Source organism: Ovis aries, chromosome 20 (genome assembly GCF_016772045.2).
Source record: "Ovis aries strain OAR_USU_Benz2616 breed Rambouillet chromosome 20, ARS-UI_Ramb_v3.0, whole genome shotgun sequence".
NCBI classification, from domain to species: Eukaryota; Metazoa; Chordata; class Mammalia; order Artiodactyla; family Bovidae; genus Ovis; species Ovis aries.
In genome coordinates, this window is record NC_056073.1 from 10,726,515 (window position 1) to 10,741,330 (window position 14,816).

General features: G+C 50.9%; 2 protein-coding genes across 2 annotated transcripts in view; both read left to right on the forward strand.

The window, feature by feature from the left end:
* Positions 1-9,692, forward strand: part of RAB44 (RAB44, member RAS oncogene family) — a 37,736-nt gene extending 28,044 nt beyond the window's left edge. Inside the window, exons 10-14 of the mRNA XM_027958956.3 lie at positions 1,472-1,553; positions 2,844-2,958; positions 4,030-4,131; positions 6,302-6,378; positions 8,019-9,692. Of these exons, the coding sequence (XP_027814757.2) occupies positions 1,472-1,553; positions 2,844-2,958; positions 4,030-4,131; positions 6,302-6,378; positions 8,019-8,109 (467 nt within the window). The 3' untranslated portion in view covers positions 8,110-9,692. The remainder of the gene's footprint in view (positions 1-1,471; positions 1,554-2,843; positions 2,959-4,029; positions 4,132-6,301; positions 6,379-8,018) is intronic.
* Positions 9,693-13,680: 3,988 nt separating this feature from the next.
* Positions 13,681-14,816, forward strand: LOC101102432 (galanin receptor type 3-like). The gene has a single exon (XM_012101425.5). The coding sequence runs from the start codon at positions 13,788-13,790 to the stop codon at positions 14,814-14,816; it is 1,029 nt and encodes a 342-aa protein (XP_011956815.2). The 5' UTR covers positions 13,681-13,787.

A 14,816-nucleotide genomic window follows, 5' to 3' on the forward strand; every position in this document is an offset into this window, starting at 1 on the left:
CCGCTCCCTGGGGTGGTTCATGTAAAACAGCAGATTTCTTGGGAAGCAGAAGACGTTATAGTTCTGACAGTTTATATGGTTTAAGTTGTAACATGTGGGGATACGTGGGTAGACTGAGGGTGGGTGATGGGCAAGAGGGCGGAAAGTGGGAGTAATGGAAGTTACTAAATGCAAAGAATAATCATGAGGGTTGCTCTGTAGATCATGCTGCGGATGTTTATGCAGAGGCTGGATGTCGTCACAGCGGGCGGGACTGGGTAACCGCAGAAGTTTCTGCAGACCCTGGGCTTCCTTAGACCTTCAGGAAAGGGGGCAGTAAAGAGAAATGGATGCTGCAGACAGACTTTTGCTGAGGTCAGGACTTCCCAGCTGCCACTTCTCCCAGTCTCCTCTGGGGAGCACAGATGGGGGCGTCTGTGGCTTGTCACCACCGGGGGCAGAAGTAAGAGCTTGTGGGGGGTCACCATGTGTCACCTTGAGGAAGGTCTCTCCCGGCTCAGGGATATGTGAGGAGCTGCCTCTTTCCTGAGCTGGTCGGAGCCCCATTGTGGGCTCAGCAGGGACGAAACAGCCCCTCTCTGTCACCCCCATCCCACTCGGTGTCCCTGGGAACTGGGGGTTGGCAGAAGTTGCTCCCCAAAGATTCCAAACCTCCCGGGGATTTCGCTAGTACGTCCACATTTCCAGGGACAGGAGGGGTCTGGAACCATGACCCAGGGAAGGATTTGTCTATGAAATTTTGAGGAGGTGGAGGTTCAGATAGATGAGAATTCATCAGTTCAGTTCAGTTCAGTCGTTCATAGTAAATAATAAAAATGACCACTTCCCAAGCAGCCCCTAGACATTGGACCAGACCTTGAACGTAAGTTATTTAATCCTCCCAATCACCCAGTGATATGGGTCTTTTTCAATTGCCACCTTGCAGATGAGAAAGGAAGGCTCAGAGGGGTGAAGTGACCCACACAGGCAGTAGAGCAGCAGAAGGTGGACGACTCAGAGCCCACCTGGTCCTCCTTGAAGCCAGCACTCCCTTCACCCTCCCAGGTTGCCTGTCTGCCCTGCTGTCTGGGTAGAGACTAAAGATGCATGCAATAATTAGGAATGAAACAAGAAGTATTATAAAAAAAATAGATGAACGAAACTGATTTTCCTGAGTAGCCTGAGGAATAAACATTGCCAGGTAGTTGAGAAGACAGGTATTTTTGTAGAGGTAAAAACAAGGCAGGGTGCCTCATGTCAGCCAGCTGTCAGGGTGGGAGTGCAGTGGGAGCTGGGTAGGCAGAGCAGGCTTCTTGGAGGATGTGGACCCTCAAGTGTGGATGGCATTTGAAGAGCAGAAGGGAAGCCCGGCTGCCAAAAGTTCCCCCAACCATGGCTGGTACTGGGAGCAGGTGTATATTCAGGCAGGCGTCAGCTCCAAGTCCTGGATGGTAACTTGAAAGTAGGCTTGATTCTCATCCGTGTGTCCTAGGAGTGGATTTTCGAGTCAAAAGCCTGCTGGTGGATGGCAAGCGCTTTGCACTGCAGCTCTGGGACACAGCTGGCCAGGAGAGGTAATGGACGCTGTCGACATTAGTGGCCGAGCCTGGACTGCAGAGCAGTGGAGCCCAGCTTGTGCCCGCTGAGGATTCAGGAGGTGGGGGATGGAGAGATGAGCCCAGGCCCAGGGCAGGAGACAGGAGAGTGTACCCAGAGGCCCCCTCAGCCTGGCGGGGCAACTGTGAGGGCCGTCCCAACACGGCCCTCGGGGCACAGCTACTCAATCACTTTTTTTTTTTTTTTTGGCCATGCCTTGTGGCATGTGGGATCTTAGTTCCCCAACCAGGGATTGAACCTACGCCCCCCTGTGAAGTGGAGGCTTGGACTCCCAGCCACTGGTCCTCCAGGGAAGTCCTTCCACCTATCCTTTGAAAATATTAGCTTTCGACTTTCTAGTTAAGCGGTAGCGATCAAAACTGAAAAGGGACATCATCTATGACCCGGAAGTTCTACTTCTAGAAATTCATTCTACTGATAAATTCATACTATATTATCAAAAGGACCAAGACTGTTCACAGCAATAGTGTTTATATTATGAAACACTGGACGCCTCCTCAGCACCATCAGTAGTGGGCCAGTTAAATAAATTAGAGTCTCTTCACACAATAGAATATAATGAAGCCGGAGAAAAGATGGAGGATCCTCTTTATGTATCTTTGTGACCCCAAGGACTATAGCCCTCCGGGCTCCTCTGTCCATGGAATTCTCCAGGCAAGAATACTGGAGTGGGTAGCCATTCCCTCCTCCAGAGGATCTTCCCAACCCAGGGACTGAACCTGGATCTTCGGCCTTGCAGGCAGGTTCTTTACCATCTGAGCCACCAGGAAAGTCACCTTTATGTACCAATAGGGAAATGTCTCTAAGACATTTTATTATCTGGAGAAAACAAAGAACATAGTAAAAATATTAGTGAGTACAGTGCTTTACATTGTATTTGCTTAAACAGTGTGTGTATGGGGTGTGTATGACTATATATATGCACTTATGTATATGCATGAAATATCCCTGGGAGACTATTTAAATAATGGGTAACTCTGGTTTCCTCTGGGGAGGAGGGCTGCGTGGCTGCAGGATGAAGGTAGAGTCGCCCGAGAGAGACTTTTCGTTAGATGCCCTTTGGTACCTTTTGAAATCTGAGCCATGAGGACTGTTAACCTATTCAACAATAAGCACACCGGAAGAAGGAAAATACACGCACACCCTCTCCGGGAAGCAGTTAGAAGCCGTGGTAGCAGCTGAGGCCTAGAGAGGCCGGAGCCTGGGGCCAGGGTGCCTGGCATCATTGGCGCGGACTCTCTGGGCAGGTACCACAGCGTGACACGCCAGCTGCTCCGCAAGGCTGACGGCGTGGTGCTCATGTACGACGTCACCTCCCAGGAGAGCTTTGTCCACGTACGCTACTGGCTGGACTGTCTCCAGGTGAGTGGGCAGTCAAGAGGGAGCTTGTGTCTTTCCCACTCCCTTTTTTTGTCCCGGGATTACAAAGGACACAGCGGACATGTGGGTGACAATCTGCTGAGGGCATGTGGCTGGATGAGCTGGGAGCACAGTAGTACAAAGAAGCCACAGCCACATAGTATGGTCTCCAAAACAAACTCCTTCCTGTGTCCTTCCTGTGACCGTTTCTTTGCTATGCACCGAAGCTCTGTGATGTATTCTTAACACCTGGGGATACTGCAGGTCTAGTATCAGTCTGGATGATCATTCCTTTGTCCATATATCTCTAGTTCCTTCCCCCACATACGTATGTGATATACGTATGAATGAAACTCATATGCTGAAACTCTACAGTACGTACTAGCACAGAAGACGGACATGAAGAAAGCCATGTTGTCTTCTCTCTGGAAGTTTCTGGTCTAGTTGAAGAGATGCAGAGGAAGCAGAATACAGTAATATTTAAGGGAAACTGGGTTCTGGGTTCTGATGAGACCTGGGTTTGAATCCCACCTTCCCCATCCTGACTCTGTACCCTTGGACAAGTGACTTAAACTCTGAATTCAATTGCCCAACTTTTCTCATAGAGGAGTTGTGAGGATTAACAGCTATAACTGCTTTCAGCACAGCGCCTGGTATATAGTAAACTCTCCATTAACAGAAGCTATTATTATTATCCTCCATTAAACAGTTAGGAGATGAGTCAAGGCAGCCTGTGTAATCTAATGCTAGGCTGTTCAGCACAGGCAGGAAACGACAGGACTGGGCAGGAGCAATCCAGGAAGGCTTCCTAGGGGAGGTGACTTTGAGGTTGGCCTTGGAGAGTGGGTGACATGTTTGCAGGCTGAGAGGAGGGGTAGGTTTGCTGCAGATGGAAAGGAATGTGTCAGAGGTGGGAAGAGCATGGAGTGGGTGTGATATAGAAAGTGGGCTGTGTGTGTAGGGGGGAAGTGGCACAGGGTCAGCTTTTCCTGGAGGGCAGGGTCAGATCCACCAGGGCCTGGCTCACAGCAGGTGCCCTACACGTGTGGCTGAGGGAACATGTTCTCTGTGCAGGATGCAGAGTCTGATGACGTGGTCATCCTTCTCTTGGGAAACAAGACGGACTGTGAGGAGGATCGGCAAGTGTCCACTGAGGCCGGGCAGCAACTGGCCCAGGTGAGCAGCTGGGCATCCGCCCCTCCCCCAGCCTGGACTGGGCAGACCCATCCCTGGCGGGTAGTGAATAGGTCACCCTGGCCAGGGCCACAGAGAACAATGGGCTCCTGCCCCTGCTCAGTCAGAGACTAATAGCCTTCCACCCACCCGGGCCCAAGACCCAGACATGAGAGGGTAACAGTGAGCAGGACATTGAACCTTACTGTTGCATTAGCAAATCCCCACAGTGTCCTGACCTACATAAAAATTACCTTCAGGGTAAAAAGCTTTTCAGGCTTCACTTAAAAGTCCCAATCAAATCTTCATTTTATCTCTGGTCTCTAATTAACATAACATTCCTTCTAATTTATTCTATCTTAAGACCCAAATTCTTCCCTGAGAAGATTGCATCAAAAGCCCCACCACCAGACAGGGGAGCGTGGATACAATTTATTTTTGAATAGAACTTGAACTACGTTCCAGAAAATCTGGAGAATAATTAAGATGGGAAAAAGTCTCGCTCCCCACCCTACCTCTGACACCACCCCTCTTGACATTTTCATATCGTATTTCCTTCCCATTTCTTCTCTCATTTCTCCTAACCATGAGGTCATCATTGTAGCTCCTGGTTGGTGGGAATTTTTTCCTCTTAAAAGTCCTAGCTCACCTCGTTTGACAGGAACGCCTTCTCTAGCAATTTATCCTAAGGAAAGAGTCAGAAATAATAATTCCTAAGAGAAGAACGTGAGAGATCCTGTGTATAATTAAACATGTTTGTAAGAGAATATTCTTTATGAGAACACTTGGCAACATTTGGTGGTTAATTTGTGGAGCTTCATGCAAAAAGCTAGCATTTGCTGTTAAGAATCCTGTTCTGAAAAATATTTAAGGTTGTGGAGGAAATGCATTACAATATAATGTGAAGTCAGAAAAATAGCCATGTCTCTGGGGACAGGTTAGGTTGACTCATATGAGATTGCTGATATTTGACTGTTTGGCATCTATCAGAGCAGCGATTTCATATAGTTTAACCTAACAGTATAATGATATTTAGCCCACACTCCACACCCCCAATAAAAGGGTCATATAAAACAGAACAGAAATATTGGATTGGCCAAAAAGTTCATTCTGTTCTTTTCTAAAGAACTTTTGGTCAACTCAACATATGTTGAAACACTAACAAAAGTGGTTTATAATTTGCGCTTACCTTTTTCACTAAAAAACTTTATTTACTTATTATTGGCTGTGCTGGGTCCTCATTGCTGAGTGGGCTTTCTCTAGTTGCGGCAAGCGGGGGCTACTCTTCAGTTGCAGTGGGCTGGCTTCTCATTGCAGTGGTTTGTCTTGTTGCAGACCGTGTGCTCCAGGGAGCCCGAGCTCAGTAACTGTGGCTCCCGGATTCTAGAGCACAACCTGTATAGTTGTGGCACACAGGCTTAGTTGCATGGCATGTGGGATCTTCCCAGATCTGGGATGGAACCTGTGTCTCCTGCCTTAGTAGTCAGATTCTTTATCACTGAGCCGCCAGGGAAGCCCTGTACTTATGCATTTTTATGCTATATTTCCCAATATTTCCAATTCAATACTTTTGAAATTGAAACATAATATATATATATATATACACACACACACACACACACAACGAATGACTTTAAAGAGCTTCTCACGTGGCACAGCGGTAAAGAATCCACGTGCAATGCAGGAGGGCAAGAGACACAGGTTCGATCTCTGGGTCAGGAAGATCCCCTGAAGTAGGAAATGGCATCCCCTTCCAGTACTCTTGCCTGGAAAATCCCATGGACAGAGGAGCCTGATGGGCTGCAGTCCACAGGGTCACAAAGAGTCAGACACGACTGAGCAGACACAGACAACAACTTAAAAATGTCCCCAAGGACATTTCTCCTAATTGGAATACAGGCTTTCCACCGTCACTCGGAAGGCTGTGGGGTGTTTCTAGGTAGCGTCTTTGACACCTTGGCCAGCCAAAATGGAGAGACAGTGGGCAGAGAGGCAAGGCTGGGGACCATGGAGACCGGGAGACAGAGACAGGCTGCCTCGCCTGTTGGGGCGGGCTTGGGGATGTACGGGATGGGACTCTGTCTGATGGTCGGGTTTTCGGTGGCGGGGGCTGCCGCCTGGACTCTCGGGGGTCTCCTCCACGGCACCTGTACCCCCATCTATCTGGCTGCAGGAGCTGGGGGTCTCCTTTGGAGAGTGCAGTGCTGCGCTGGGTCACAACATCCTGGAGCCCGTGGTGCACCTGGCCCGGTGAGTGCCGCCCTCCCCCTCCCCACCCAGAATCTTCTGGACAGCCTTTAGCTGACTCATGCGGGAGGCGAGGCTCATCTGAGGAAGCACCTGAGAAAGCACAGGGCTCAGAAGCCTGGGGAAGGAGTGAGAGCCCTGCAGGAGTCTCCTGACTCCAGTTCTACCAGTCCTGTCAGCAGCCCCACCTCCAGGAAGTCTCCCCTCCCCTCTCTGAGCCTCCGTGCCCTCCCAAGCTTCCAGTGACTTCCACTGCATTTAGAACAAAATTCAGATGCCTCCCAATGGCCCAGATTCGCTCCAGTGCCATCTCCCTGCCCCCCACCCGACCCCCTCAGTCATAAGCTTCAGCCACTCAGAGGAACCCTCCCTGACCACACCTGCTCCCACCACTATTCCGAATCTCATTCTCTGTGTCCCTCAAAGGCCTTCACCCCCCCCCCCCCCCCCCCCTACCCCCCACCTCCCGCTGCAAAGAGCAGTTTGAGGGATCTTAGTTCCCTGACCAGGGATCGAACTCAGGCCTTCAGAGTGAGAGCTCAGAGTCAGGGAAGTCCCACAAAGCCTTTTTTGGCAAACTGTCGTTACAGAGTTTGTCTGTTTTCCTGATGCTGACTGCCTTCCCCACCAGGCTGGAGCTTTAGCAGGGCCAGGTCTTTTTGGTTCAGCTCCTCCCTGTTCTGTCCCTGGGTCAGAAAGATCCCCTGGAGAAGGAAATGGCAACCCACTCCAGTATTCTTCCTGGAGAATTTCATGGGCAGAAGAGCGTGGTGGCCTGTAGCCCCCGGGGTCTCGAAGAGTTGGACACGACTGAGTAACTAGCACTTCCTCCCCCTGGAGCCTGGCACATGTCTGTGTTCAACTAATGAATGAAATGCGTGAGGTGGGAGGGGTCTTAGATGGCCCGATCTCTAGGCCCCTTCTCTGACAAAGCAACTTTCAGAGTGAGCTTGGTGAACTGCAAACCTGATCCCGTCTGATCCCTGGGACAGGAAACTGCTCAATGACTTCCTTTTGCCCTACAATAAAAGTCCTACTTGTGGCTTCCTGGCCAGCAGAACCCTGAATCCTTGCTGCCTCCAGGGCTTCTTTCTGGCCGTTCAGTCCTTAGGCTCTGTGATTTAGGACAGTGCCAGGCACACAGGAAATATACTGTGAGTAAACAAATGAATGAAGAGGCTTTGCCTCACCGATCCCCCAGCTGTCTCTTGACACTAAGCCTTTGCCCTCTGCCTAGAACTCACCCTTCCCTCTTTTCTGCAAGTGGACCCTTGTCCAGTGCTCTGTCTCGGCTCCAGCACTGCTTCCTTTCACCCTAAATCCCTCCAGGATCTGGTGTGAAGTCCCTCTGTGTGCTGCCCCATTCCTGGATCCTGATGGCCCCTTCCCATCTCCGTCTCCCACACTACGCAAGGCAAGACCTACTGGCTTCACGGTTATAATCAGACTCCCTTGCCCCTGGCACACAGTAGGCTGCAGAGAATGCTAGGGAGGAGACAGAAAGGTGTTTCATGCCATCTGGAACGCAGCGCAGAGGCAGAGTGGAAGTTCAGGGGGTCCAGCCCCCAGCTGCACCCTTGGGTCCCTCCCTGCTGCCTCTGGCAGGTGAGAGAGAGAACTGATGCCCGGGCATCTTCACGCAGGTCCCTCAAGATGCAAGAAGAGCGCCTGAAGGGCTCACTGGTGGAGGTGGCCCCCGAGAAGCCTCCAAAGAGAGCTGGCTGCTGCTCCTGAGGTGCTGGCCTGGCCGGAGTGGGCTGGCCACCTCCCTGGGTTTCCTGTGCTTTGGCTCCGGTCCCACCTTCCTGGACACAGCAGTGACAGAGACGACTAGCTCAGAAGTTCTGGAAAACCCTCCTTGGGTCAGGACTCAGACCCCAGGGTAGAGGCTGCACTAACGTTGGCCTTTGCACTTCCAGAGAGGGACTTTTCTGAGTAATAAGATTGGTGGGGTGGGGATGGGGGGGGGGGGCAGTTAAAACTCTTTGAAGAAAGGAAAAGTCCAGAAAAAGGACTTAAGGAAAATACACCACAGTATTGGCAAAACATCTCTAAGTGATAAAATTATACGGTAAAGGTGTGGGGGTGTTTTCCTTTTTACATGTATTTGTGTTTTCAGATCTTCTACGATGACTGGGTATTCCTTCTGTAGTCAGAAATAAGAATAACTCTTGAGGGGCGAGAGGGAAACTTTTCAAAGAGCTTGCTTCGGTGCTGATTCCTAATTGAAATGGCCTGTTAATTGCAAAGTACTCTTAAAGCAGTCCCACTGTTCCATGCCTGGCAAAGCTGGTGAACCTTGTCATTCTCAATGTGTTGGTTTGCAAACAGGGGGTTTCTTTCGAGCAGAATCTGATTCCTGGGGAAGAGCTGATGGCCCCTGGTATGTTCCATTCCCCTCATCTCCCTGAGCCCCAACCCCACTCTCTTTTCCCAAGATCTGCCTCTTAAGGGCTCACATTTGGGGACCTCACCCCCTGCTCCATGCCATGGTGCCTCTGATGCCAACCTCAGCCTTGAGGATACACTTGTCAATCTCTGGACACACTGAGAGTGCAGCTGGGGTGTGGCTGGGGGAGCCTGGGAGCAGCAGGAAACTGGATTCAGATTATTCACAGGCTCCTCTCTGGAGTTTTTGTGAGAGTTCCCAGAATTACACAACATTCGCCTCCTGAAAGGTGGCTGTGCGTTGTAGCCCGGGGTTGGGGATTTCAGTGCCCTTGGGGAGCTTGTTTTGAAAGTCTTAGATGGCCTTGGGTGTTGTGCTATCTCCCGGCATCAGTGTTTGCTGTAAACGTTGACTGTCACATCTTTCCGTTAACCACAGAAATGCTTACCAGGTACTGTGGTCCAGAGTGGGCAGGTTGCTGAATCTGGTACTTTGTAATCATTCGGATACTGGTGACTTCCTCCTCTGAATCAGAGGAAACCTCAGTTTCGTAGACAGACAAGCAGATTCAGTTCCAGAGACAGAGGTACAGAGAGAGAGACTGAAGGAGAACGAGGAGGGAAAGAGACACCGATGTAGAGAACAAATGTATGGATGCCAAGGGGGAAGGGAGGTGGTGGGAGGAATTGAGAGATTAGGACTGACACCCATATACACCACTGATACTACATATAAAGTAGATAACTAATGAAAGCATACTGTATTGTGCAGCGAACTCTACTTAATGCACGGCAGTGACCTGAATAGGAAGGAAGTCCAGAAGGGAGGGGACATGATTACGTGTAGCTGATTCATTGTGCTGCAAAGTAGAAACTAACGCCACACTGTCAAGCAACTGTACTCCAATAAAAATTATATATAAAAAAAGTCTCTGTTCTTGGTCCGTATCCCTCTGCTCAGTTCTAAACGACTGAGCTCTCTGTCACTAGAGGCAAACAAGCAGAAGCCAGGGAACACTTGGCAAAGAGGTGAGGTGGAGAAGATTCACGTATCAGAAGGCAGCAGAGGTTACATTAGATTCCTTTAGTGGATCCCATCTCTAGTCAGTGCAGAACAATCCCTGTGATCCAGCTGTTTGTCTTACCAGTCTGCCTCACTGATTCTCAGCCCCTATGTCTTCTCCCTCCCTGGGTCCTGGGAGCCCACAGCCTTCCTCCTGTTCTGAGTAGGTTTTAGGCCCTAGTGTGCTCAGAGAAAGACAGCCAGAGACAGCCAGAGACAGGAGGAGGCGGGCCAGCGTAAGTGATGCCGGGCCCTGGCTGAGAGTGGCGGGCAGGTCCTGCTGTGGCTCATGGGCCTCTCTCTGGGGTCTGGGGATCTGGCAGGCACCAGCATCTCTGTCCTAAGGGCCAGCGAGTTAATGAGGCAGCTGGGCAGGGTGTGATTCCTGGGGGAGTGGTCGAGGGGATAGCGCCCCTGTCCTTTGGGAGAGTCTGGTACAGAAGTGGCCCCTCTGCCTGTCCCTCCCATCTCAGCTCTGTCCCCGCCCCGGGCAGCTAGCTCCTTGGAGGTGGGGTGATAGAAGGAATAGCACTCCTGCCCAGAACCTTCTCTTAGCTTTCGCAGGCTGGATCCAGCTTCAGGGCAGAGCACAGCTGTGGAGGAGTCACCAGTCTGCCCTGGTGTCAAAAGGCCCCACGTCACCAAGCAGAGCCCAGGAACTTCCGAGCAGCACAGGCAGGTGAGGAGGCAGCAGGAGGGACTCAGGATAGACCTCAGAGTGAACCTCCAGGCAAGGGGGTGAGTTCTCAGGGCATGTCTGTCAAGGGGGCTCTGGTCACAGCTTAGCTTGAAGCTGATGAAGAAACAGAGGGTGAGACTAAGTTGATGGGTCTCAGGGTTTGGAGTGAGAAGGGGAGGGCAGGGGGATAAAACGGAGTCTGGGCAGGGGTGGCAGAAAAGAGAGATTTTTTTGGAACTGAAAGTGGGCAGGATCAGAACACGAGCCATCATTTACCAAGCACTTGCTGCGCTAGGCACTGTTCTGAGCACTTAACTGTATTACCTCATTTAGTCCTCACATCAGCCTCACGAGATGGGGCCTGTTATTATCGCCATTTTACAGATAAGGAAAGTTACGCAGAGAAGATCCAGTAGATTGTAGATGGATTCCCCGGCGGCTCAGTGATAAAAAAAGAATCCGTCTGCAATGCGGGAGACGTAGGTCCGATCTCTGGGTCGCGAAGATGCCCTGGAGGAGGGCACGGCAACCCACTCTAGTACCCTTGCCTGGAGAATCCCCATGGACAGAGGAGCCTGGCAGGCTACAGTCCATAGAGTCGCAGAGAGTTGGACACGAATGAAGCGACAAGCTCGTGCGCACACACGCAGCTAAGCAAGTGGTTAAGGGAGGCTCTAAACTCAGGCTCTAGTGCCTATAAGCTTAACCCTGAAGTCACGGACCTTTCTATAGACTACAAATAGGGCAGCAGCAAGGTCCTTTGAGCCTTTTCTTTTCCCCATCCCTTCGCCCTTTCCCTCCCCTCCTCTCCAATCATATTTCGTATCATTAGCAGGCAAGTCTGGGCCAGACGGGAGAAACAAAAAAGCAGTGACGAACACCTGGAGAGTTACATGTTAGGGTATTGGGGGTCCCTCAGTTTCCCTTCCCCTGCAGCTCCTGGAACCAGAGTCTGAGACCTGGGGTGTCGGCAGCAGAATCTACAGAGACCTCCCCACCTACTGTCTCTTCTCAGCAAGTGGCTGCCATGGCACCCTGAGAACAAGCAAATCCTCTGCAGGAGGGACTCAGGGGGCCCCGGCTCTGAGCCAGGTGTGGAGGGGCTTTCCAACCCCCATGCCCTGCGCAGGAGACAAGCGGATGGAAACAAGCATCAGGATCCCACTGAACTGTCTTTTTCGCTTTGTTTGCCCAGTACCTGGTTATGGGTAAATGCTCAGGAAATATTTATTTAGTTTCTGAGTTAAGGGGTAAGCTGCCTCTTTTCACTAAAGCTCTGGGGTCCTGGCCTGTCTGTGACATGCAAGATGAAGGCATCAGCCCCTGAGCCAGCTCTGGGATGACTTGACCCCGTCTCTCAGCCTGTGTGCTCTCACTCTGGGACTCCCCATGTCCTCAGCAGAGGTGACGGGCTGGGTGCAGGGCAGCAGTTCCCCTACCCTGCCAGTAAGCAGCTAAGCATGACCACTGAAGGCTGTGGTTCCCCAGCTGGTCTTTCAAAATTGCCAAAGCCCAAACCAGTCAAATCGGGTCTTTGGAGTGTGACCCATGAATTAATATTTTTTTGACTGCACCAAGTGGCATAAGGTATCTTAAATTCCCCGACCAGAGATTTGAATCCATGCCCCCTGAAGTAGAAGCACAGAGTCTTAACCACTGACCACCGTGGAAGTCCCAGTATTAGTGGTTTTTAAAATTTGAAACTCCTCAGCTGATCCCAATGTGCAAACATGCTTAGGAACAACTTGTTGGGGCTTTATTACTTTCTCAAAGCCCTTGCATATTCATTTTTCCACTTGAACTTAAAACTTGCTCATTTCATAGGCAGGGCGAGGTTTTGTTTAAAAACATGTATAGTGCATATATATATTTATATACTAAATAAATAAATATACTATACTAAATGTATAATAATATATATGCTATACTAAATATGTATACTACACTACATACATATACTTACTAAGTATAGTACACTAGTATGTATATGACACTAGTGTGTATATAGTATACACGCTACATATATGTAGCATACTTCTACATATATGTAGTCTACTAAGTGTATATATATATAATAAGTCTACTAAGTATATATATATATATATATATATATATATATATATATATATATACACTTCAGTTCAGTTCGGTTCAGTCGCTCAGTCGTGTCCGACTCTTTGCAACCCCATGAATCGTAGAACGCCAGACCTCCCTGTCCATCACCGTCTCCTGGAGTTCACTCAGATTCACGTCCATCGAGTCAGTGATGCCATCCAGCTATCTCATCCTCTGTTGTCCCCTTCTCCTCCTGCCCCCAATCCCTCCCAGCATCAGAGTCTTTTCCAGTGAGTCAACTCTTCACATGAGGTGGCCAAAGTACTGGAGTTTCAGCTTTAGCATCATTCCTTCCACAGAAATCCCAGGGCTGATCTCTTTCAGAATGGACTGGTTGGATCTCCTTGCAGTCCAAGGGACTCTCAAGAGTCTTCTCCAACGCCACAGTTCAAAAGCATCAATTCTTCGGCGCTCAGCCTTCTTCACAGTCCAACCCTCACATCCATACATGACTACTGGAAAAACCATAGCCTTGACTAGATGGACCTTAGTCGGCAAAGTAATGTCTCTGCTTTTGAATATGCTATCTAGGTTGGTCATAACTTTTCTTCCAAGGTATACTACATATATGTAATGTGTATACTAAATATACATATATTAGAGTCATATACATACTAGTAATATATATAGTATTACTGTATATTATAATATATAGTAACATACAATATTACAATATCATATATAGTATAATACTATATAATATATATTATAGTAATATAGTATATATTTATATTTATTAATAAACATATATACTAATATATAAATATTTATCAGATTCAACTTGTACCCCCTGCAAAATTTTAGAAATACAGCAGTTATAAAGAAGAAAATGAAAATTACCTCCATCTCGTCCTTGAGTGACAGTTACTGTTGACACCTGTGTTACTTCCTTTATTTCCTCGATTCCTTACAGAGGAGGCTGAGCAGCACAGGCCACACGAGCTCCACACCAGACCGTGATGCTCCCAAGTAGCAGAGTCGGGATTTGAACCCAGGGCACTGGCAGAGCCCATCCCACCAGGTTGCTGAGAGGTCTAGAGGGGCTGGGGCAGGCCCGGGGCACCCACCGTGTGCAGGGGTCTGTGAGAGGAGGGAGCTCGGCAGGGAAAGAGGAAGGTGGCCTGCGGCCTGGCTTCTGCGCTGTCCTTGCGTGTCTGGAGCAGCAGAATGGAGGCCAACGCCACGTCCAGCGCTGGGCTCACGGCCATAGCCGAGCAACCGCTCCGACTCGTCTTTGCAGGGGTCTGTGGCCTCATCCTGCTGGTGGGGTTGCTGGCCAACGGGCTGATGCTGCTGGTGGTGGGCCGGGGCCCGGGTGCCCCCCGCCCGCTCCTCTCCTTGACCAATAGCCTCATGGTGAACATCACGCTGTCCGACCTGCTCTTCCTGGCCTGTGTGGTGCCGGTGCTCCTGCTGAGCTTCTTGCGGCAGGACTGGTGGCTGGGCCCCACCGTCTGCACCACCAGCCAGGCCGCCAACAGCGCCACCATGTTCTGCACCTTCTACAGCATGGTGGCCACGGCGCTCCTGCGCCACGTGGCTGTGGCCCGGCCTGACCTGGCCCTCCCGTCCGGCCCGGGTGCCTGCCGGCTGCTCTGTGGGGCCATGTGGGCCCTGGGCCTCACGGCCTCGCTGCCCACCTGGCTGTTCCAGCGAGCAGTTGTGGAGGAGGGGGCCTGGGCCTGCCTCTTGCTTCTGAACCCTGCTCAGACCTCCTGCTACTTCACGCTGCTGGGAGCCCTGGCCTTCCTGCCTTGTGTGCTGGGTCTGGGCTGCTCTTTCGGCCACATGGGCTGGCTCCTGTGGACGCAGCCCCGGGGCCCCGTGGGGGAGAGCGCCCGGGAGCATCAGGAGAACACCGGGCTCATCCTCATAGTGCTGGTGGTCTTCGTGCTGATGTGGGGGCCCTGCTCTGTGCTGGGCTACGTGGCAGCTATGGGTGACCTGCCTGCCACGCCCGTGGCGTACGTGGCCTCCAGCCTCTGCACTCTCCTGGCCTACTCCAACTGTGCTGTCAGCCCCGTCCTCTGCTTCTACCTCTCTCGCCCCTTCCGGGCCAGGCTCAGGGACCTCTTTCGCAGGCTGCTGGCAGCCAGGCATCCCAGGGCTGTGGGAGGAGCTGGCGTGGTGATGGAGAGTGTCCAGCCTGGACGTGATGGGGCCCCGGGAAGCCTCTGGGGCCTGGTGGGGGTCTGA

Bases quoted from the DNA above. Each gene is read 5' to 3' on its own strand.
- LOC101102432 (XM_012101425.5), top strand. From the start codon at position 13,788: ATGGAGGCCAACGCCACGTCCAGCGCTGGGCTCACGGCCATAGCCGAG.